We start from the raw sequence: 26,234 nt of genomic DNA on the forward strand, positions 1-26,234 counted from the left end.
CGAGGTTGGCTGCGATTTTTGCGTTCAGAATGCACGGCCACCCTTGGCGATGCCGCACGGCAGTGAGGGTCGATCCGCAGAGTGAGGGACGGTGGGGGGGGGGACACCGGGAACAAAAGTATGCTTGTGTGAAAGTGGCTGCGGTGGGTTCTTTTATCAAAATAGATTTCACATTCTGGTCAGGTTCCCTTGACACGGGGAGGACAAAATAAAGCGGCGCTCAACAGCAGCGTTGTGATTGTGCTCATTCGCGGATCACTTCTGCGGACATCCATTCATGCTGTGCTCACCAAAAAGGGTTTTATTTTCTGCAAAAAAACATTGCTGGATTAAAATGTATAACGCTACTATTATCGTGGTTTTGCACACTCCTCTGCATGTACGTGGTGTATTTAATGCATTGGATTGGATTGGTTTTGGCGTATATCATATGGTATAATTCGATTGCCTTACTGACTGCTTCTGTCACTTCTACATATTCTATTGGTTCCCATTAATGTGCTGCGCCCACACACATTTTATAGTCCTCTTATGATGGTGGCACTTCAACGGGTGTGCTGCAACTGAACAATTCTCTTTATCCACACCAAAACAGTAACAATAAACACAATATGTTTTGCGAGCCAATGCAAATGGCTTGTAAGTGTTTTGAAGACAGACATCATAAGTGTGGTGCTTCAAAGAGTATTTTGAGGGAGGATGTTTTGTCGGAATTTTTGTATGCAAAAAACGGATATATTTTTTTCTTTCATTTTTGAGCTTTTGTCACTGATTTGTTATCAAATGAATTACATGTAAACAATGCACCTCGTTTCCTTGGTACAATTGACTCTACATGCCAACAAATAATTGTATTTGTACCTGTTTAACACGTAGGCTTTCGCGACCAGTATCATCCATAAGAGGTTTTTTGGGTTAGATCGTGAAATGTATAAATGTGTCGTTAAACCCACCACCACCCGACACAGCCAATTAGTAAGGTTTGTCACGTAAACAGAACATGCCAATTCGTCACCAGTACAGCACACCGGGTGTGTTGGAGAGCAAAGCCACAACATTTAATTTTGTACTCAGATTGCAAATTTAAATGTGGCTAATTATATATATAGCCATACACGCAATTTGTGGTGAGCTTAATGCTCTTTGTTCTGGCCATTAATTTTTCAAAAATATATAATTAAACAAGTGGACTTGAACTTTTACATTGTGCATGTTTCGTTTTCTTTTAATGCTTATTCCTGTCCAGTGGGTAGATGTCTGAAATAATTGTCATACAATAGGTGACTAGTGAAGGAAAGGTTATTTATTTGAAGCTTGATGAAAGTTTGACGAAGTGTCTCAGGGGACACACATGGGGAAGATAAGTATGCGAGGGACACGAGGAGTGTTGAATAATGGAGGTGGGAAACCGTTACACAAAAAAAACATTGAAAGCAGAAGATTGCACATTCGGTCTGAACTAGGGTCAAAAGGCAAATGAAATTCACTACCTTGGAAAATGCCTTTGGGGAAATGAGAAAGCGAAAGCAGGAAGAAGAAGTCAAAGGAAAATGCCTTGTTGAGAATACAAACAGTATTTGGATACTAAGAAACTTATCTCTTAAATTTCGATTTAAAGCTTTCGTGACTGCAGGGATTCATCTTCTTGGTTCTTTCGGTATCTCTTAAGTTGGGGAAAAATCAGGTCCAATGGAAATGAAGTGTTTTTCTGAGTGAAATACTGTTTCCGTGATAAACAATACATTTATTTCGTTGTCTTTTCAATTGGTTAACTCCATTCTTTCTTATAATAAAGTGTTATTGCTCAGCGGTCAAATGTCGAACAATTAATTTTCCTTTCACCTTCCAACAACCGTTCTTGTTCCTATGAGACATTTGTCAATATACGTTATTTCTTGAGGAGTGTCTCTAATAATCCATGCTCCACATAGGAATGAAACTGACAGCAAATCATAGGTGTTTGATTTTGATCTGATGACTTGTAACATTGAATGTTAAGATTGTTGGAAAACGATGTCCATCGTATTGAAGACTAGCTTTAATGCCCGGCTTCGCCCGGGACTTGGATTCACCACGCTCGGCCGCCTTTGACTCCCCAGTGGCGATGTTCACACACCACACCAGTTACTCGTTTGAGGCTGAGTCGACCTAGGGGAGGCCCAGGACCGGTTAAAATAATCGTCACCGGTGGTGGGAGGGAATCGAACTCGGGTCGCCGCGTTTGTAGCTCAGCGCGCTCAGTACTACACTGCAATACGTTACGCTTCCACGTGCGCGGGTCACGTGACAGATGTGACGTCACAGCTCACTTGCCGTGCAAAAAATATATGTATTAATGAGCTCCCCCCCCCCCACTAAAAAAACCAAAAGTGTATTTTTATAATTTTTGCATGGTGTACAGTCTGGAAAGTACTCACATTGCAAATTTCCAGTTTGTTGCATGTCGGAAAGTACGCTAAACATTTTGAACAGACACACATATTCACAACTTTGCCTTTTATATATATGGAGATAACATACAACCTTAAAACTCATAAGAGGGTTGTATGTATGTTGAACTTCTTTCACATCGTATGTCGCCAACAGTGATAATTGGGTGACTGAAATATAATTAATATATACTGTATGATTAAACAAACGTAATTTAATGTACATAATGAATGAAATGGTCATGCTTTGATCCACATGCAGTGTGTGTGTGCTATTCATGTTCCATTTCCGATACTAGACATAGGAGGATGGCAGTGTGATGACTACACATCATTATAGCTGGAAAAGCTTGAGCTATGCTTGAATATACACTGAATGACTTTGGTGAATACATCATTTTAGGAGATACTGTTTAAGGAAGTTGCTGAGCCACACATGCGCTTGAGATATTCAGTCTTGGCCCACGAGAGGAAGCTGCACGTTGTGAAAGATGAACACCATCAGCTGTTTAGAAACATGCTTCCTGTACTGTTAGGATTACTCAAGTTAGTGTGGTAGATGGAAAACAAGGTCATTAATCATTGGTGCAATTCACAAATATAAAGGGAGGTTTGTTCTGTGCTTGATCATTTGGGCTCAGTTTTTTTTATCCAGCCACAGAATAAAGTCGGGTATGTGACAAGCCTGAGCGCTGCCAAACATCCCGCTGTTGTCATGAAAATGGGGATTTTGTTGCAGTTAACTTCTGGCTTCATGCTCTACTCAAAATGCCAAGCAAATGGCCAGATGTTGGGCAGAACGGTAGGGTGGGGCCTGTGATCAGTGGGCGGGGCCTGTGAGCAGTAGGCGGGGCTTGTGAGCAGTAGGCGGGGCCTGTGAGCGGTGAGCGGGGGATTGAGGAATCTTTCAATTTATGTATTTTGTTCAATTGTATTCAAAGGTATACATGAAGCCGCAAAATAAATGTACTGTACATGTTTCATCCGTGTATATGGTCTGATTGGTGCCGCCTGGATTGCTGATTGTATTTGTGCACACCTTCTATGCACCCAGCACTCCCGATTATAAAACCCCTTTGTGCTCTCCCTTTACAGGCAGTCCCCAGGTTACGGAAGGGTTAGGTTCCCGAGAATTATCCGTAACCCGAATATTGCGTATGTCGGAAACTGAACAATTCCCCCACCACAATCAAGATACAGTAAAACCTTGGAATTGCGAGCATAATTCGTTCCGGAAACGTGTTTGTAATCCAAAGCACTCGTATATCAAAGCACTCGAATATCAGTTGTGATCACGTGACGCTCGGCAGACAAAGCGTATACACGTGCTACTCGTATTGCAAGACCTCGCTCGTTTATGAAATTAATATTTATTTCAAATTTTTGCTCGTCTTGCAAAACACTCGCAGACCAAGTTACTCGCAATCCAAGGTTTTACTGTAAAATCCCATAGCCCGAAATAGTTGTGCCTCCCCCTAACCGATTACTCGCTCGTTTTCTCTCAGTGCTGTTGCACGCTCTCGTCTGTTTTCTATCGCTGCCTGTATCGTATCGCGATGCGTATGCTCTGCACCTCCTATCATTCTTTAATTTTATCGAATAATCCACCCAAACATTACCCATAATTAACCCAATGGAACATATACTGTATTCAGAAAACAAACAAGAACGTTATTCTAAAAAATGAAAATAATTACGTTCCGCTATAAAAAGTTCCATTTACCTTCATCCTCGTGAAGCTCGGTGAAGGCGGCATTTTCTGTCTTCATCCGAAACCTCACCGCGCTGCACTATTTGCGCATTCGTAACTAACGTGTTAAAACATTTTTATATATTATATATTTTTCATGATTTATGGGAGCATTTCCGTGAAGTCGGATTTCCGTATGTCGGGTCTTCCGCAACCCGGGGACTTACTGTATCTGGAACTCTTCTGATCTTGCATTGAAACATACAAGTTTATTTTAGCATGGACTAGGTTATAGGTAAAAAAAACCCAGCAGATATCTCTGATCTTTAATTTAAATCCTTGACTCCTATTACACTTGCTATTTTATATTTATTGCCAAAGAGTTAAAGTTCAGACAGGAGAGGCGATATCATCTTGAGGTAAACAAAGCATTTGATGATTTAAAAGCGATTCTGTGGCATAGCACATAAACCGGCATTGTGACGTGAGGAATGGGTGTCCATTCACTCTTGTATACTCTGTTTAGCACGATAAAATCTATATAAATTATATACATGTTGGTCATCTGTATGTACTTTTGCCCAGATAACTCCGAGACCACCCCCCACCAATGTCAATTCACAAGGAGTAATTTAAAATATCACATGTAGTTTTTGGTAATGAGTCAAAATTAAGAAAATGCACGCTTGCCTTTAACCTGTCAATTTCACTAATTCAGCCTCTTGTGCCTGATTATGCTTATGTGGTCTATCATTTGGAATTGACTTGGATGTGGCATGAGTCCTATTTCAAAATAGTACAATGGATAGACATGTGCCATTAAGGATTTGTGTGTAGGTGGGGGAGGAGCAGTTATTATTAACTTACTTTTCAAATTTACAATTTGCAGATTTTATTTTTTACCATAGATAATGTAAGCCAACAGTGTTTCATATTGGCAATTAAAGGACGTTGAGATGTATTTATTTTGTGAATTTATATGCTGGAAGCGTTATATAGATGCGGAACAGTATATCACATTTAGTGATGTGGATTTAGCACATACATTACTGAATATTAAGTTCATGAATGTGGTAAGTATGCTACACACACAACTAGTTGTGGCAGATATTGTTGCCCTTCCACAATGGGGGTTGGATGCATTGACACGTGGTTTTGTTTTACGCCTCAATGTGGCTTCATAGCAGAGTACTTCTGTGCATTTTCAATTACCTTCCCTTGGTAGAACATTGTTGCTGTCCTTTCACACAACCTTACCTTACACTGTGCTACTAACAATGCATTTCTATGTTGCACTGCTTCTGCTACACTTTCTCAGATAAATGAACCTAAATATGACTCCTTGTCTTATAGAAAATGGTGCGTAGCTAATTAGGCTGTGTGAACTGCACATATGCTGCGCTGACCAACATCTTTCCTTATAGAACATTGCATTTCCCGACCGTCTCACTGCCACTCTCACCAATGCAATAACGGAACTTCACAACCACTCACTACCAGCCAGAGCTTACTGAACGAAAAAAAACAGCTTTAATGTCTGACTTACACATATTAGGCTGTAGTGGTCCCATCTCGCTGCCTTTAAGTCTCCCCAAAGAGCTTACCTTCTACACCATGCTTATTTTCTCCCCTTCCCTTGCACAATCTCTCCCATTCCCTGCCATTCCATCCTTTGTCATTCTGTGCTCTCAGAGATTTGTTACGTTTAAGGGCACATTATTATACATGGAAGATGCTGTTTGAGTGTCTTCCCGTGGAGTGCAATCTACCGTTCATTACACACATTGTCACCCTGTAAGTGCTGTGTGTGCATGTCAGCACTCGCAGTGAGTGCAGTCTTCCACCTACTGGAAGGCAGATCCAGCTCAGTCTCATCTCAACAGCAGGAATCCACTGGAGCTATGCACTTTTAAATCTTAACTGAAAACAAATTTCTTTACAACTGCTATTTGTGTTGAGTTTGTTGTCCTTCCCCGCACCTCCGATGAGCACGGTTGGCTACGTATTGTGTGAAAGAATATTAACGTACATACAAAACAAAATCCGTACAAGTCTAATTACAGTTCGGTTACAAAATCTACGTTGTTTTTGGCCACAGCAGTCCATAGGCTGAGCAGCTAGTGCTGGTTAAAGCAATTATAAAAGTCAGGAGGGAGGAGAATTGTCAGCATAATGGAAGCGCACCTCTTTGCAGGCCGATGGCAGGGAGGCCTTGAGAATATCTCCCTGTTGCTCTGTCTCGTCTATCTTTTGGCAGTGCTTGGGCGAGTCCGTTTTGTTTTTCCCACAGCTTAAGTTGTGCATCACTGCCCACAACCATGTGGTTGCACCGTGTGTCTTTGATGCGGCACGAAGGGATTTTACCAACTATCTTCGGCCATTCGTGACTCATGCAAGGTCATTCTGGGTCACTCTCCCATGCTCCCTATAGTGGGTGCACTTGCCTCTACAGGGCACTTTGGCTGCAGCCTTCTTGCTTTGTTTGATGTGCATGGCACACTTAACATTGTTCCCACTTACCTTGCTACAGGCACCGTGTAGTGATTTTTTGTGGGATTTGGTGACAATTGGCACATGTCTTCTGATCGTGGCAGTGATTGAGGGCCCTTCAAATGCATTTTTATCCAATGCTATAGTTGCGCGTTTGGGCCGAGTAACTCCTTGGGAGTTTTGATGCCAAAAATTAAGTTTATTTATAAGGTGGCTTGTCGACACACTCCATATTGTGACATGTGAATACCATTCTGTGCTAGGTGCTAACAGATGGATTGGCCCAAAACAATCCCAGGCCTAAAGGCCACCTGTTGGATATGTAGGGTGTGAAAGAAGTTCAACATGCATACAACTCTCGCCAAGTGGGCTGAGCAAAAAAGTGTACCCCCCCCCCCCCCCCCGTGTTGGTGTGGGCGTTGAGCCGGAGAAGTGCCCTTATTGAGCAGTGCTGCCACAAACAAACAGCGAGTGCATGTGGTCACGATGGCGAGACGGCTAGGCCTCGAGCAGTTCGCTGTTGGCTCGTGTGCAAGGGCCCTGACGGAGACGAGCACGGCCACCAACGGCTCAGTTGTCATCAGACTGCCGTCATCATTCCTCCATAAAAGTAGCATCAGGCCTTCACTTGGAGCAGGAGACAGTGTTTCCCAACTATTTTGCTCGGTCCCTTTCTGGTTCTTATGTGGTGGGGAACTGCACAAGGCGCATGTTAACAAGGGTGCATGTATTTTTTGCTGAGAGAGGACTGAGCCCTACTTCAAGAAATACAGGCAGTGATTTGACCTACTTCAAGAAATTGTCAACGGTTTACTTGTCTCCAGAAGTATGGTTCAAAGGTGTATTCTCTCGTGCGATGGATGAGGGGGCCAAGCCCCTTCAGAGCAGGATTGGAGCCAACTTGATGAGGTCGATGGTAACCTTTTGGAGCATGCAGATCCAGTCCCTGCAGTAAAGAAACGTAAGATCGCGACTTTCAAGACGGTGGCACTGTCGCCTGGACACGTTGGTGTCGGCAGAGGCCTCCTGCAGGAGGATAGCTACGTATGTGGCCATTCAGCTAACTTGGATCTCCACCCTCCTCCCAAGCGTGAAAGATTAGCAAGTTTATGTTGCGGAATTGGTGACAGTTTCAGAGGCACGATGGGGAAAACTCGTTTTTTCACACCACCAGCCTCGCATTGCGCCTGCCTACTCCCCAGGGAGATCTTTCTGACGATCTCTGGACCGTGACATCTCCAAGGATCCCTCTGTATGTTAGGAAGGAACCGCAAGGGACCGTCTGTGGATGGAATACATCCACGTAATGCTTGACCATGGTGACTCACCCAGCGGTCGATTACACTGCATGGGGACACACTATAGTGTAGATGCTAATATGGATAGTTACACACGATATTTAGTTTCGAGATGGTACTGTTGTTGAATTGGCACGTGTGGCAGTGACGTTTGTTGGAAACGCATTTGACAGCGTGGTAGGAAAACTACTCTGCCCTTACGCTCACCCACTGTCCTTTTCAATAACCAAACCACCTTTTTCTGAGGTATTTGTCAAGTTCTATGAGCCCTTGTCATTTAGCAACCGTGTGTGTGTTGTGTTCATAATTGTGTCTTTGTAGATTTTTATTCAGCTTCAAAGTGTGTATGCATTTGCAACACTGTAACTGTATCAATGAAAAAGTGGCCCTGATACCAATGGTGCTGTGATAACTGAATCACATTGATAATATGAATGTAAATGTAATTGAAAGAATCCACACAAGCTTATACTTCATTGCCTTATAATTATAATATTGAACAAAAAAATCCTGTCACCTTTTATTTAAACAGTTGACCGTATTTTCAACATTTCTGATAGATTTTTGCTGGCTATTGCTTTTGTCATTGTCTTAAGATTGTAGTCCGTGTCACCTTTTATACCCTTTATCATTGCATCTCATATGTTCAGTGTATACCTTGTACATGTCAATTTGGGGGGTGGGGCGGAACAGTGACACACCGGTTAGGATCAGCGTGCTCTGAACCGGTTGCACGACTGCTCGCAATTCGGTGAGTGGCAAGTTGTGGAACTGATGGCTCAGATGTGGGTATTCAGTGTTTCGACCATGGCTTTGAATCTGGCCTGCCATTTGAGCAAAACGACCCCATAGGTTTTAAGGTACAGGTTGTTTCATTGTGTCAGTCCCAATCAGCAAGGAACTCCAATTAAATCTGGAATATCTATAAATTTGAGCTGGTTTAGCTTGAGGGCTTACATGGCTGATAGACACAAGAATAGCTTTCATCATAAAAGCTATAGAGCTGTGTTTAAAGGTTATATTAAGACAACCAACTAATGATGTCAGTTAAAAGTATATTATATATATGTTGAACTTCTTTCGCACCGTACGTAGCCAACCGTGCTATTGCCAGATTTAGGTGATTCCCCAGTGTATCATGTGGCTCTGCTGCCATAAAGAGTCGAGATATGGGAGCACGTTTTGCTCTCTGCATAGTTTCTGATGGCACAATTAACATACAATTGGCAGACAATGCAAACTGCTAAATTAAGATGTAAAACAAGCTCTAAAAATGTCCATATGTTGAATTGATGCATTTTAATAGGGAACTGTAAAAAGAGATAAAGGCACAGGAAATGGGCTTGGTCCATACTCGCTTCCTGCCTGAGCCAGGGACAACTGGGACCCCGTTCCACACGGGACCCCCCACCCTTTCCTCTTGGCGCTTGCAAATGAGTTGAAATCAAGATTTGTGCATCGGTGTTCTTGTCATTAATTGTGAGAAAAAAATTACGTCAAAAACTCCTTCATGATTGGAAAATTAAAAACAAAGCCACGGTGCGATTGTGGCCACGAAAGCCAAACTCTGGACCATATCGAGTATATCACTATAGGAGTAGCAAAACTACACAAACTCCCTTCACAAGCTGTCTTGTGGTAAGCAAACCTCGACATTTATCTCATGAACATATTGCTGCCATTTGCAAGAGTATAATTGAGCGAAGGAACATCTTTGTGGACAAGTGGCAAACAATGTACCTGGTGATGCTGTCGTAAAAAAATAATGGCTTATAACGTGAGTGGCTTCCACAAAACAACCCCTGAAATATATGCGTTGCCACAAAATCAGAACGAGGGTGTGCCAATTAAATTGTTTCATCCGTGTTGTGATAGCCCTTCCACTTCCCACAACACCCGAACGCTGACAGCTTGCTGGGAACTTACAGTACTAAGGAAGCCAACGTGAACAATCCCGCGGCCAACTCAGAGCCATTTCCACTCATAATTAATCTCTCACAGCCAGCCGCCTACTTTGGTGCGTATATTAAGTGGATATGACAGATTGAAAACCCATGCAGCCTTGGTTTCTGATGCATTGTTGCTTATGTATATTTAGAGTAAATGTAAATTCCATGAAAAATAAGATAGATAATAAATAAATAAATAAAACTATGTAAGGACATTCGAAATGTATTAACGATGAAGGTCATTGGCGAATATCTGAACCAGTTTTACCCACTCTCCATTTAAACACCCGCACAGAAGACCAGTGTGGTTGCAATATGCTCACACAACTGATATGTAATGGGAAGGCCTTCAATCCAATCCAGCAGTGGATTTACAAAGCGGGTAATCCTTATCCCCACACCATTCCCACACGAAATTAAACATCCCCGGTTGCTTCGCTACTGCAGCCAAATCAGATAAAGAATGGCATGGAAAGGATGCTTCAGCTATTTAATTTGAAGTGATTATTCTCTGCAATAGCTACACCAAGTATTGTACCCCATGGGGCTGTGAAACTGGATGAATAGAAATCCAATGTTCTTATTAAGACTCAACGACGACTTCTGATCATGTGATTGTTAGAGGGTTGTCATGAATTCCAGTTGATAGCCTTGAATGGAAAACTACTTTTGCTTGATGTATACTTTAAATTCTGATCCTCATCCCTAATGATCAATACGGTTCTGAATCATTGACCTACGTACGTACCCTGTAGATATGATTACAATTCTGCTGCTAATCCCACTTTATGAATAACTGCAAATTTAATGTTATTTTTGTTGCATGTACTTGTTCATGATAAACTCACTCACATGCTGCGAATAAGACAATAATGACGTAGTGTGAGATTATTATTTTACATTGTTTAGCTGCTTTAAATGTCCACATGATAAGCCACTTATTTGAGCTATCATGTGTGACCAGGTCGCCTCTGAAAAAAAAATAATAGCTCGGTGGGCTTAACCTGCTAAATTAAAATAGTTTAATAGTTTAGGTTAATTTCTGCCTCCCGCACCACTCCATACACCCCCTCTATTATGTCAGCCATGTAATTTATTACACATTGCAATGTGTATACATGACTTTAGACTTCTGATTCATCATTCATTTGATATCGAGGTGGTAACTGGTGGTGAGATGTTAAAGGTACTGGTTTATTTATTTAGTTTTAGCGCTTTTCTTACCTTTGCTACACTTTGCACTGCTATCGTGTTTGTATTTTTTGTTGTTGTAACTTTCTGACCCACCCCTCCTGGACATCTGTGAAAAGGAGCTTCTTAGCTCGTCGGATTTCTCCAGGATAAATAAAGATTATGATAGCTGCATGAAGTAAACACATTGCTGTATCTTAGTAACAAAGCAGACAATATGTATCCGTCATACAGATGTATCTTCATATAAAATACTAAAGTATTTTTTACACAACCCAACAGCCACATGGCCTTCTGGGATTGCATAATTTCAGTAGCATTGATTGAATACAAGCTATATCTGGACTGGTTGTGACATACAGTTTCTCATCACCAAAGTTAAGCTTCCGTGAAGCTCCATATGTTTTAGAAAAGGACCCTCTCTTTAAAATACAGGTCCGAGCTTGATGCAAACTTCTCAAATACATCACACTTAATAATAATTTGCGACATGGAGAATCTACGTTGCTTACACTCTCCAGCAACGTGTTGTGTCTTTGTTATGTGGTGTTTCTACTTATGCTGTACTAAATTTAGCTCCAGCCAATGTTATTAAAAAAAAATCTGGCTGCTATGTTCTGCCAATACTGAATGTCTGGCAGCTTCAATAATTATGAATGTGCATATTGTAATGTGCACAATAATGCATTCATCTGTCTAAGCCGTCCCTAGCTGTTGGTCCCATTGGGTGTAAGTTCACAGTTGCTGGAATGTATACTGTATGTTCATTTTTTTCTTAAAACATTTAGTTAGAAAGGCACTGTCCCTTAATTCATGGTTAGATGCACAAGTGTTGCTTTTTCATGCTGATCACTTTGTTTCCACAAGCAATGCACATTTTTATCTTTAGGGTACACTTCATCATGTATGCATATACAAATTAATCACGCACCTTCTCTTGATTGGACCACTGAGAATATGCACCATATATCCTGGCTAAGTATTTAATGACATTCTGATCGAATTAAGATTGGGAGAATTTTATTCTCATTCAGGTATTTTATACACGAGAGAATATGGTAAACATGTTTTCTGTGAACACACAGTGGCATGTCAATCACAGACATTGACAGGAAGCATTTTCAAACTGCGGTGGATTCTTCTTATCCCAATCCTTAAAATCCAAGAAGCATAATCACCCTTGAAAGATATCTCCTTATATAGTACTGGAAACATGTACCATTGACACATTATGGTAATTTCTCATCCTGTTTACATGGCATCGTTTTTTTAAATCTGTGGTCTCTTGATAAACACATGCCACCCCAATAAGCTGTGATTCAAGTAAGGATTTTTATCAGTAAACATACAAAAATAATGGCATTTATGCCATCATAAAATGGTAATGTCTATGGAAATATACAGTAGCCATGTCTAATAACGACATGCGTGTACTGTTCAACAATTTTCAACGTAACAGTTGAGCTCAAGAGTCAACTCATCCTGTAATCCCGCCGGGGTTGATAAGACAAGTGTGAGCTTTGTTGGAATTCTACTAGGGGTCATCCGATGGGGGAGACTCGCCCACACCATGGAAATGAGGACTCTTCGCCGCTGGGGTCACGGCTGCGCATTGAGATGTCAACCACTGCTTTGTCGTCCTTGATCATGAATACGCTGCCCTTTTATTAATATTATAAACCTTATTCTTGGTTCTTTCGGTAAAGTCACGTAGAAGGGAAATAATAAAACAATAAAAATAAAACATAATAAGATACAATTCTTACGACGTTTCGGCCACAACGCAAGCAGCCGTGCATTGTGGCCGAAACGTCGTGAGAATTGTATATTATTATGTTTTATTATTTTATTATTTCCCTTCTACGTGACTTTACCGAAAGCTATAAATCGAAATTATAAACCTTGACAAAAAAACATCATTTTATTGAAAAGCACTTGAAACAATACATGAGTGTAAATGGTAAATACTGAAATAGCATATCTCAAAAGGAAAATAAATCTGTCATTAAATATTTCATTAAACAAATATTGTGCAAGATTGTATTGATCATTTGGTTTGTGTTTTGTATATATCCTAATATGCGGTGGTCATGCAATGTGTGACACAACAATGCTCGTACTCACTTCAGCAGTTGTCCTGGACACACGTGGACATCAACGTAATCCCAAAGGCATGCTGTGATAAATGTGAGGGGAAAATAGGAAAACATACACTTGGCGTGCAATGAGTGCTGAATTACAAGTGTCCTGCCTTTTTTTTCTTTCTCAAGGCAAGAGCTGAACTGGGCACTGATACAATCGACTCCCCAGCACCATTTGATAAGACCGCTAACAATGCATGCATGCATGCCAAGCCTTGATTTAGTATGCATCTATATTTTCTCCTGCATGCAAATCTACGCGTGAAGAGTTTTAAGTTCATAAATTTGGAGGAAAATTTCATGAAACTCTTCTTTCATTTTGCCAGGTAATGTGCACTGAGCTATATAGCTTTTTTTCAGAATCGACCTGGCTACAAATGATAGCCTAATGAAGTGGCTTATCACGTGGAAATGTATAGTGGCTAAATACTCTTTGGTTTTTTCGGTAAAGTGACGTAGGTAAAAAATGAAATAAAAAAAATGAAAACAACTAAATAAAATCATAAGTAGTGATTTAATTTAGTTTTAATTTTTCATTCATAAATAGTGATTTAATTTAGTTGTTTTCATTTTTAATTTATTTTATTTTTTACCTACGTGACTTTACCGAAAAAACGAAAGAGTATGGATCCTTGCAGTCACGAAAACTTCAAATCTAGAAGTAGCTAAATACTCTCAACACATGTTTCTAAATCTGGAGGTAAAAACTGGAGCACCCGGAGAAAAATCCACACGACCACGGGGAGAACATGCAAACTACAAATATAAAGGTGTCAGGATCAGAATTGAACCCACGACCTCCTGTATACCAGGCGAGGTAGTTAACATCTCGCCATCGTGACACCCTTTACATGGCAGTGCATGTCACAAGGCGTGATTCTCTGCTGTGTGCTGGTCAGCTGGCATTTAGAAATTCGCCATCTATTTTTTTTGTATGACATCTATAAATTGGTCATCAATATGAATGAATATTATATGGTGAATTTTTTTTTTTCGGATATATTTTGTGATAAATTATCTGCAAGTTGGTTTTTGGAATGAAGTGTGTGAAATGTATAATTGTGCTTTATAAGTACAGTAATTACCTATTTAGTGGCAATTCTGAATATAGCTAGAAGATCCTAGCTATATTCACTTTGGATAATAAACAATGTATTTGCTCAATGCAACTTTAGACGACCATAATTATTTATAATGAGGAAGTAAAACTAATCAAGTCAGCAAACCCTCATCAGCTCTCAAATAGGTGACTATACCGTTTCTGCAATGATGAAAGGCAATTGCTGGAAACGTCACCAATTAAACATTTTCTCTCTTTTAAGGCCACAGTGTCATTGACAAATGTGCGAGTTTTGTTCTTGTCAATTGTGTTTGTGGTCCACTGCCAAATCATCATCAGCATCAGCAGCCTCAACAAATAATTTGTTTAACCATTCAGAAAATGTTGACACAGCGGCAAGCAAGGTTCACCCCCATCACTGCATCATTCGGTGGTAGAAGTGCTATTCGACAAGCGTTTATCTGCACAGCAGTTGGAGGAGGAGCATCTCTGTGCTCTCGCGGTCACCGCTGTGAAATGCATGCACAATCACGTTTTTCTTCTGACAGTTAACGTGTGATCTTGGTTTGGAGAAGAAGGCCGCTCCATGATATGAATTGGTTATAAAAGAACCCCGTAGCACTTTAACTAGCCCATGTTTGGAGAGAAATAAATACCCAGAGGGTGCAACTCCTCGATATGGAAACCCAGCATGTACGATTTTATGCCCTCTGTCATGATTGCGGTTGTGGGTTCAATTAAAAAAAGAATTTTTTTTTATAAAAAACGAAAATATTTACACATGCACATTTGTGTTGTACATTTTCTACATTCGAATTTTCTGATGCACGGTGCACTTGCAACAATACACGTACGGATCTTATGTGTCCTTAATTATTGGAATTTAAAAGTGTCGGTCAGATAATTTTTTTAAAATAAACTAGGCACTGCCCATGTATTTACACGGGGTGCATGGCCATGGTGGAGGGTGGGTAGAAGGTGTGGTGATGTCCGCGTTACGCATGAACCTGGTTCCACGCTGTGGGATGTGAGGGATGTCATCACCGCCAGCCAGCTAAATATTTTTCTGTTGTAGTATGACATGATGAAAGGTGGGGGGGGGGGGCATTATTTCTCTTTTGTAAGAAGTGCAATGTTCTTTATTTATGCTCCCAGTTTTGTTTTAAACAACAACTGATGTGGGCATTGGGAAATCTGTATCGTTGGGTTAAGTGTAATTCAAACTTTCACGTCATAAAACATGGGTTTAGCTGAAATCAATAAATGTAATATGGTTATCCATATGAGCTTAGTTTATGATATAAATATTTTTCAAATTCTAAAATGCTACTACTATTATATTCAATTAATCCCAAAAAATTATTGATTACACAGAACATTAAATTTCGATTTAAAGCTTTCATGACTGCAGGGATTCATCTTCTTGGTTCTTTCGGTAAAGTCACGTAGAAGGTAAATAATAAAATAATAAAATCATAAAACATAATAAAATAATTCTCACGACGTTTCGGCCACAACGCAAGCAGCCGTCCTCAGGTGAAGAACAGGTCTGTCGGGAAGACGGTTGCTTGCGTTGTGGCCGAAACGTGAGAATTATTTAATGATGTTTTATTTTTTATTATTTTATTATTTCCCTTCTACACAGAACATATATTAATGTTCATGTACATCGATATGTCATCCCAGTGCACTGTGCAGACCATGGTGTTTTTTTTACATATTTCACCATGCTTGATCATTGTGGGTTAGTCAATGGGAAGTATTGATTCATCATAGTCCAGTACAACTTGATTTTCCCATTTTTAATCATATAGCTCTGGGGCATCCTGCAGTAACTTTTTTATATGCATGATGATCACCCATCTAAGCATTGTCCAGGCTCAATCCTACTGAGTTTCTGAGATGTGATGAAATAGGTTACATTCTGGGTGCTTTGGTCTTATAAATTTGAACATTAAATGCTCAATATATCCAGCACACATCGACATACCAAGATCGCTCCACTCAGTAACAAATATGACTGAATCGCAATAAAACAACAGATATGTGACAATGGTCCTCTTATGGATAGACTAGCTCCTACCATGGGATTGTGGAATTTACATCACTGCCTCAGGGACTGCCAGCAGAGAGGAGCATCATTCCACACTCATTTGAGCAGGGAAACACTTTTACGTAAAATAAATGTTTACGTTAAAATGACAATCGCATCAGCTGCGTGATATGTTGTAGATACATCATGAGTAATGTATTGAAAATGCAGTATGTCTATGTGTAAATGAACCCACACTACATAATGTGGGTTAATGTAAACTCATTGAAAAATTATGTAACAGTGTTGTGTTTTGAAATACAGTGAATAACATAAAGAGATTTTGTAGAGTGGGGAAATCATGGAAATATTTTTAATGATCTGTTTTTTTTAAAACGAAAGATGCCTCCAAACAAATACAGTGCAGGAGTTGATATTTGCACAACAAAATGGTACTTCACAGAGATTTGTTTATAAACAGAAGCCTGGGGCGTAATTTTAAAAATTATTTACAGCCTTCACTTGATTTGTATTCATGTGACTCCTCATTTGCGTAATCATGCACGACACATACATACACCCAGGCTTTGGTGTAATGCAGCAGCAAGCCATGAGCTAATGTTATGTGTGTAGTGAGCGACTCCCGACACACGTCGAGCAGAAGGCTTCTTATTTATTAAGAGCACACAGGGCGATACACTTCGTAACGCGGCTACACCTAGGCCGTCCAAACACGCAGCCCATCTCCGTCCTGCGCTACGCTGGCTGGTTGACGAGCGTAGCGGCGGTGACGGAGCTGCTCTTGCAGAAGAACAACCACGTGGTCGAAGACGAAGAGATCATGACGACAGCGACGCAACCAGGACCCAGACCCCACACTAACAGCCCCGAAGCTCTGGTTCGGTGCTCCTTATATCTGCCTGGCGTGGCCAAGCACCACCTCTGGCCACGCCCCCTTTCTAGAACCTTCGGGATGGTTCCCGGAGCTTCTCGACTGACTCCTCCCTTCACCTTTACCTCCGATACGGCCCTTCATCATAAGGCATTATGTAATGCAGCCATAACCGTAGTTATCCCTTTGTGCCGGCAGGTGTCACCCTGTCATTACACGTGTATGGCCCAACCCTTAGTCTTGGCTCAAACCATAGCCATGGAACGTGCCATGTGAATTGCACAGCAATTTTGTGCCCAATATCACCAGATGCCACTCTTATATGACGCAAAAATTAAAATTTTACTTCATTCATTCAAATAAATGCATCCGGTGATATTCTAGCAAGACAGCACTATGGTCTGGGAATGGCTTTATAGAATCGAATTGTGAAATTGTAAAAAAACTTCCACCTCTAACGTAATAAAACATTTCGTGGTTTTTATATTTGCATTTCCGAACTGTGTAAAACGAAGAACAATGTAAAGATTTATTGGAAATGTATTTCCTGACTTGTGGTTTCACATCGAAGTCGAGGAATGTAAAATAACATGCACGTTTGTTTGTTGTCAGTCTGCTTGAGTTTTTTGTAGACTTCCTTTGAGCAGATGGGGGTTTTATCCCTCTGTGAATGGTGATATTCCTCGAATTGCCAGCACACTTTTTATACTTAATTAAATTCATGTACACCGATAAGCAGTGACTACATCAGCCTGCAGCAAAAGTCAAGGGATAAAGAGATTATCAATATTGTTGTTTTAGTTTTTTTTTATTCTCTGCCATTTTATCATGTTACCGAGACCTAATATTTCACTATTAATTCCCATGCACAGTTCGTCAGTCCCTTGACTCTATGGTGTTGCACAGCAGCAGCAGCAGCTCATAAAAAAAAAACTCTTAACAGCAACTATTCACACATTTTACAAAATTAGCTGTGGTTGTGCCGTGGTAAATTTAAACACGTGTGTGGTCTGCGGTAACACCCCCCTCCCCCATGAAGTGTTACGCATTTACACCTGGATGGGTCTGGGAATGGTTCTCACGAGGTAGAGATCCCTAAAATAAATGTGTGTGTGTAATTATACTAATTAGGGTACGAGATCAGTACAGATCCCTTCCATTCGAATGAAGTGTCGAGTGGATCGAGTGGTCGGTGTGAAGTAACTCAGCCCGTATTGAGAGGTGGTGGCTGGGAGGGCTTCTGGTTGGCGCGCTCGCCACCGAGTTATTTGTGCCAGAGGCAGCAGTTTCCTTCCCGCAGCCACCCAGTAATTTGCAAAGCAAATCGACAATGCAGAGACGACAATGATGAGCCTGTGGCATCATTCTCAAGAGTAAGCTACATTCTGTGTTTGTGTTATTGCCCAACTTTTAAAACTGAAGGATAACCTCAGCTGCGGTAGATTCCAAAGCATGACTATTTGAAAGCAATCATGATCATCATTTCCCAGGTCCCTCTTGTAAATTAGGTCATGCATCTCAATAAGTAAATAATGTCGGACAGAATTGCGTTACATTTTTTTTTATTTAAGGAGAATGTTTATGGCTGACTCGGCTTTGATAAAGTTCTTCCTCCGTTTTTTTGTTGTCGCAGCATTTGTGAACAGGTTATAAGTGTGGAATTAATTAATCTATTTTAAAATGTTCTCTCCACCAGCAACAGCTGGCTCCTGTCCAAAACCAAAAGTCAGACATCCTCAAGAACCTGGCACTTTACTACTTCACATTTGTGGATATCATGGACTTCAGGGTGAGTGCATTTATATACATACATTAAATGTGTGAAGCTTTCTGTGAACAGCTGCTTGAGTTTTCATGGAAAAAAATGTGCACGCTAAAAAACTTGCTTGTTTTGCTCAGATGCAAGAATAACTTTTCTCAAAACATCCTGGTGGTTCCACGAATTTAAAACGTAATTATTTATCCAAATCACAACCAACGTAAATATTAATTTAGGCACATACATGTACAATGCCCCTCCATATGGTTGCTTTTGTCTGCAGGATATTGATGGTTTTGTGGTACAGTCTGAGCCACCGAGGCCGGCATTTATTCTCAAATGGACATGGGAAATGTCAACATTTATTCTATGGCTGGAAGAGTGCTCATGTGCAGCGATGCAGATGGATTGAGCTCACTCAGTCTTAAAAGCCCATCTCAAAGTTAGAGTTGTCTTGACTCAAAGACCAACATTGCCATTTACTGCAAGATTAAAAACAATTAATTCTCAGCAAATATGTTACATGACACGTAAAGAGCATGTTTTTTTTATTTGTAATTAAACTAAAAATAGTATTGTGAATGTTCATTTTACATTCCTTTGTCAGTCCACTGATGTATGAAGGCCTCCCCATATTGTGCCAGTCATGGGAATTGTTGGCCCATACTCACTTCACTTGCCAGTGCAATTTGCTCAAGGAGATGGGAAACAAGAACTGGTCCAGAAATTGTTGCCACTAACCACTTTGCAACAGCCTTCACTCCCTTACATTGGCATGAACACTTTGGAACAAAACAATCCTATATATGTATACTGGTCGAGGCATAAAACAGTAATACATTGATTTAATGTGGACCTTTGCTTTTCAGCTTAGTCAAAACTGTTGTATTGACTTACCAATGCCATCACTGTGTATACTTGTTGAAGAGCTGCTTAAATATAGAAACGTCAACTAAAGTTAAGATCAAATGACCTCCCTTGCCAGTATCAAAATAAAAGAATAGGTTTTACCCTTTGATTTAAAGCTTTTGTGACTGCAGGGATTCATATTCTTGGTTCTTTCGGTAAAGTCACGTAGAAGGGAAATAATATATTTTTATTATTTTATTATTTCCATTATACGTGACTTTACCGAAAGAACCAAGAATATAGGTTTTACCCTGTTTTTGTTTGCATGTTCACCACAAGTATATGTGGTTAATGCAGACACGATTCCTTGCTAAATGATTATGTTTGGTGTTTTAACATCTTAACACCTGTTTTATTGCCAGAAACGGTAAAACCTATTCTTATAAAGTTAAAATGTAAGGTTTCAGTGTTATAATTTGGTCTCTCAGTGCACATTTAAAATGCTGACCTCCGCACACAATTGTGTAAAAGTGCTTAAATGTTTCTGGCAGAGCCCCATTTGCAAACATATGAATTAGTGCTGATAGCATCAACCCAAATGTTTAATTACCGTTTTGAATTTTTTTTATAACGGAAGACTGGAACTTTGTATTTTTGTCGTTATTAAATTTGCAGGAAATAACGTATCTGTCTTATCTATACTGAAGTTCAGAAATAGGTCACTGTGAATTTCGTTGTTGTGCACAGTGGCATTTATTTTTCAGTCAATCGTATCTCTTGGAACATTGAAAGGAATCATGTCAACGTGCATTCCTTGGGAGAATATTGTAGAATGAATGTACATTCAAAATACTATTCGTTGACACTGTTTTCGAAGCAATCTTTATTGCTGTTTGTAACAAAATTATTGGACAATTTCATTAACGGTCATTTGTGTTTTTTCATGAGATATTGCAGACTTGTTCAATGTTCTGGTATGGATCACAATGTCTAATACATTCAAGATGAATGTAGAGTAAATATGAACGCGTGTGTTTTTCTGTATTGCAGGATCACGTCACTGAGCAGCTGAACACCATCGATGCATCTCAAATATATTTTGACATTGTAGGTAAACACAAAGTATACTTTCTGATCACAAACAAACCTTGTATTTTCACTACGTTGGTTATCTTAGTATATGTGATATGCACACAGCAGCCATCAAGGATCTGGTGTAGATTTACATTTTTCAGCAGTAATCTTGGTCATTATAAGCATTCAGACAGATAAATTGTCCTAAACACAGCAGGAGTGTAGTCGGAAATCCAGTGGAATATATCGAAATTTGATTTCCAACTGCTCGTTATACGTGTGTTTGCTCTGGAACAGTGGGTGTAGCGGTTAGCGCGTTACGCTACGAAGCCGGTGACCTGACTTCAATTCTCACTCATGACCACCAACACCAGCGACGATTATATTAAATGAGTACCTGGTGCGGTGTGTAAACATCGCCACTGGGGAGACAAAGGTGGCCGGGCGTGGTGTTGGCCACCCACCCCCTCTTGTGACCGGCCAGCCTTCATAGGTGCTCGCTTAACAGCACTTGCCCCAACAGTCTGTTTAGGTTATACGCGGGATCTTTGTCTTACTCTAGAGCAGATGGCACGAAAGAAATAATCATTATGTAAGCTACAGTAACTTACAATCATTCAATTATATATCTATAAAAAATATGTTTCTAGGCTGCATGTGCTGTATGAATTTTGAGAATATATATAATGTAACATATTATGTTGTTTAGATGGATGATTTATTAACTTTCATAGATCAGGTTGTAATTCTGAATGCTTTTATGTATTTTCATGATTCGCATAATTGGTTTTATCGATGCTGATTTATGAAGGAATTTTTTTTCTCACCAGAATTATTTAGGATTTTCTGAATATTATTTTGTTTACATAAAAGAAGCAAAACGTCTTCTTGTGTTGTGAATACAATCTACGTTAACGTTTTATCTTAAGCTTTGAGAAAAAAATACATTAACTAAGGAAATAATTAACATCTAATTTTGAAGTTGAGTTCTACATTGCTTCAGGCGGTGACCACTGCCTGAATGCCCATTTCAGCAGGATATCACTGACTTTGTTTTCATAAACTGTACATGCCAGGGTATTTTTTGTTGCTGTAAAAAAATAACTTTTGAGATTAATTTAGGTTAATTGAATGCTTCCACAGTGAGTACGTTTCATTAAAAGTAAAACACGACCTAAGATTACACTTTTCTTTGCCACTCTTAGCTCCCCGCAGCAAAGGTTGCAACATTATCCAAAGAGATAGAACTCTGAAACCTTCCCTTGATCAGTGCAGTAGAGGCTCCTTTGCTAACTCGGGTGTGTTGCCTTGACCAAACCCATTTGATGAGGGTCTTGAGCATTTGACTTTGAAGATGGATGGATCACATGGCCTGTAGCACTCAGATTATCCAAGCAGCTTCTGAGCTTGCACTGAATGCTGTCACTACGTGCAGTGTATGTCTTTCAGTGGCCAGTAGTGAAAAGCAATCGTTTTCCGTTATAAAACTGTGCATTGGACGAACGAAAAATACGCATTCCATTGGTGTTTAGAACGAGTGAAAGGGCCTCTTTATGCGCGCGGGTGTGCGATTGAAGTCTTCTATTAACTTGCGTTAATCATCAAAAATGTGCAAAACGTAAATGAGTGCAGAGGGTTGCAGAAAGGCTGTTTTGTATTTTTGCCTTCAAAACATGCGGTAACTTTTAGCTGACGTACAAAGCTCATTCACATGCAACATAATCGAGTATTATGATGCATTGCAGAACGCACTGTGAATTTGCGCTTGTAAACAACTTAGAATTTCATTCAAAATAAAGCGTGGAGTTGCAGTTATTGCCTTTTCTGCAGCCTGCGTCACTAATGACAGAAACAATTGACTGCACTTGTAAGACTCTGCAAGCCTATTGTTTTTTTGCCCCTGTTCCTCTTGCATGTGCTGTCTTCCAGACCGTGAATTTTGACCTCACAAAGAACTACCTTGACTTGGTCGTGAACTACGTCACCATTATGATCGTGCTGTCTCGAATCGAGGACCGAAAAGCGATCATGGGTCTGTATAACTATGCCCACGAGATGACTCACGGAAGCAGGTAAGCTCCTGTTTTATGGTGCAGGTCTCCCTCCCAGGTTTATTTTACACATTCCTGCGGAGGGAGCTGGTAGGAACGTTGGGTTGCTCGGTCAATGGCCAGGGTCAACGGCGGCGTGGTGTATTCTGCAAATATGCCCGACTGTGAGGGCGGGCACAAGCTGGCGTGAATAGGTTAAACGTTGAGTTTTATAAGGGCACCACGGGGTGACCAGCCCCTCCCCACCCAGCCCCACCCCTCCCACCCCCCACTCAGCCCCACCCTCCCCACCCAGCCCCTCCCCACCCAGCCCGTCCCCACCCTGCCCACCCAGCCCCTCCCCACCCAGCCCCTCCCCACCCTCCCCTCCCCACCCAGCCCCACCCTCTCTACCCAGCCCCTCCCCTCCCCACCCTCCCCTCCCCACCCAGCCCCTCCCTCCCCTCCCAGCCCCTCCCTCCCCTCCCAGCCCCTCCCTGCACGACGGGCACAATAATCCCTGTGGGCTGGTGTAACCAGGAGGTTCCTACCAGTAAAATGTAATTAGGTGGATTGTTTCAATATTGTGGCAAATCGCCTGATGATGCTGGATGTAATTACCAGCGAAACGTCGGCGTACTCAAAATTGTAAATGTTGTGAATGTATTCTCCAACACACCGGTGAGTTGAAGTAGTAATTAATTGGCACGTTTTGTTTACGTGACAAACCTAACTGGCTGTGTCGGGTGGTGGAGGGTTACGACACATTTATGCTTACGCGATCTAACTCAAAAACCGTTTATTATTAATAATATTGGTCGCTAAACAAAATGTCGTTGAGAACGGTGCATTTGCTATTTCTAGAGTGCGCCATTGAATGTTTGTGGTTTTTAACAGCCTTCATATTTAACAGTGCAATGAAATGACACTGAATATAATGCGGATTTTCTTTTTTATACACCAAAAATAGCTTGCTACAATTCATCATTTTGGGGTTGACAGATTTAACGCAAACCCATTAAATGCACAAGCGTGGCTCGCAGCACAATGAAGAGGAATTGTTAATCGTTGGTGACATTGTTCATTTGCTGAACGAGGATAACATTCTGCATCTCGCACATTGAAACATTGAGCGAAACTAAATTAAGACTGCCGTCTATGTTGGGGTGTAGCCCAAGCGATGGACATGCGTTCAAGTGTATCCTAACTAGACATTTACAAATCTTAAGTGATATTTCCGCGAAGCTTATGGGCAAACCGAAAACCACATCTGCATAAACTATGGCTCATGCCGATAGCTTACGCCTAAATGGAAACAGAAAAATTATCCGGTGTGCGAATGTGCTCACCCAGAAAGGAGCCATGGAACATTTAACGACTCAATGCCCGATTCATAAATGCAAAGGAGGCATCGCAGTGATTCCTGACGCAGTAATTTCCTGACGCAATTATCTGGCTCAACCACCTCATTGTAAAAGTATAGTTGTTGCTGTGCATTGACATCAGCCAAAGAAAGAAGATTTACATTCCCACACTTCGTGCGACAGAATTCCAACCAGAAGGGAGAGACTGAACATCCCACAGTCAACTCTTGTTCTTAGTGCGTGTTTTTTCTCAAGATTGTGGTGAGTTAATATCATCTATATATATAGAAAAACAACTGGAATTATCTCTTTTCTTTTTACTCTGTGGATGACGTAATGCAGTGACCGAGAGTTTCCCAGGCTGGGCCAGATGGTGGTGGACTATGAGAACCCCCTCAAGAAGCTGATGGAAGAATTCCAACCTCACACGAAGGTAAGAGGCTGCTCAGTGGCATTCAAACTCCATCACTGCTCTCTCTCTCTCGTGTATAACCTCTCACGTAGGAAAGGCATTTTTTGTTTTACTTTAAATAATTAAGTTGAATGTCATTATCATACCATGTAAATCAGCATCCCAAGGTATTTTACCAGCACTCATTAATGTTGCAATTCTCCAGCTGTGTAAACGCTGGGCATTAGACAAATTGTAGGATCAGTCATGCTAAACGTCCATCAGGGGGGAAACATTGAGCTTAATGGCTGAGCTTCCTGCAAACAGTAAATATTTCATGTTGCATTTTACAAGCAGAGCTTGTTGGTGTTCAGACCAAATTGTACTTTTGTGTGTTCTTGGATATTGGTTGCCCTAAGTTTATTGTGGAGGAAAGCGCTGCTTGTGGCTATTTCCGCCCTGACTGGTGGGGTAGGTGGGGAATAATTGTAAGTTCTGTCAAGCAAGCAATCGTCTTCAGGCGTTGCGATCGAAACTTCGTGATTTATTATTTTTTCTACCTACGTGACTTTACTGAAAGAACCAAAGAGTATGGATTCCTGCAGTCACGAAAGCTTCAAATCCAGATTCTGTCACATACATTGTTTCCTTGACTGATTCTAATTTCTAACATATAACAAAGTTAAATTTTATGTAATAATTGTTTTGTACGTATTTTAGATGAATGATAATGCTCTTAGTATATGCATCGTTAAGCTCAACCTTTCTTACATTATGTAAGAGCTCGTACAATGGCTTTACACTAAATCTTATCTTGGTGGTAACAATGATCGTGCCAGTACTCTAAATGCATTGCAAGGAATTGTTCATTTTCCACATTTAGTTGAGCAATGTTCAATATGGGCAGTGTGTCAGTGGTAACTTATACTGCACTGAAAATCACTAAATCTATATTTATTTCGGTTATAGGATGTTAACCTCGTTTGATAAAGTGCCTCATAAGCAGTCATGTGCTTCTGCAGTATACTTATTTATAGTACACACATATAAAATAGCAAGTCAGTTGAAATGGTGAACATCACAATACTATTTTCATATTCTTGGTTCTTTCGGTAAAGTCACGTAGAAGGGAAATAATAAAATAATAAAAATAAAACAATAAAATTCTCACGACGTTTCGATTGCAACACAAGCAATCATCATCAGGTGTGAAAACCACAGTAAGTAAAATTGAAAGAAAAAAAACTAGAATATTAATCCCTGCAGTCACGAAAACTTTAAATCGAAATCACAATACTAGGCATCAGTGATGAATTATGATGATGATGGCGTTGATAGTTATGACTGCACGACCATCATGGGCTTCCACTAGGTGAGCTAAGCAGCTCCCATGTGTATCATCATGATTAGAGGTTAGTCATTCATATCCACCCCTATTGCGAAGAGCATCTGGCACATACAACACATTTTGAATTATAGCCACTGCAAACTGTGACATGTTATACGATGCCCTCAGCGTGTGCCAAATGTTATATTTACTTTTATTTTGAGGTGCCGTGGTGCATGAATTTCCTTCCAAATATCTAACATTTTGT

The 26,234-nt window shown here is 40.5% G+C and overlaps 1 protein-coding gene across 2 annotated transcripts in view; it reads left to right on the forward strand.

The window, feature by feature from the left end:
• Positions 1–26,234, forward strand: part of LOC144728958 (nck-associated protein 1-like) — a 130,501-nt gene that overhangs the window by 26,277 nt on the left and 77,990 nt on the right. For both annotated transcript variants that reach the window (XM_078608747.1, XM_078608757.1), the window contains exons 3-6: positions 18,869–18,961; positions 20,831–20,887; positions 22,784–22,926; positions 24,591–24,681. In XM_078608747.1, coding sequence (XP_078464873.1) covers positions 18,869–18,961; positions 20,831–20,887; positions 22,784–22,926; positions 24,591–24,681 — 384 coding nt within the window. The remainder of the gene's footprint in view (positions 1–18,868; positions 18,962–20,830; positions 20,888–22,783; positions 22,927–24,590; positions 24,682–26,234) is intronic.

This window comes from Lampetra planeri, chromosome 2 (genome assembly GCF_965212315.1).
Source record: "Lampetra planeri chromosome 2, kcLamPlan1.2.h2, whole genome shotgun sequence".
In the NCBI taxonomy this organism is placed as follows: domain Eukaryota; kingdom Metazoa; phylum Chordata; class Hyperoartia; order Petromyzontiformes; family Petromyzontidae; genus Lampetra; species Lampetra planeri.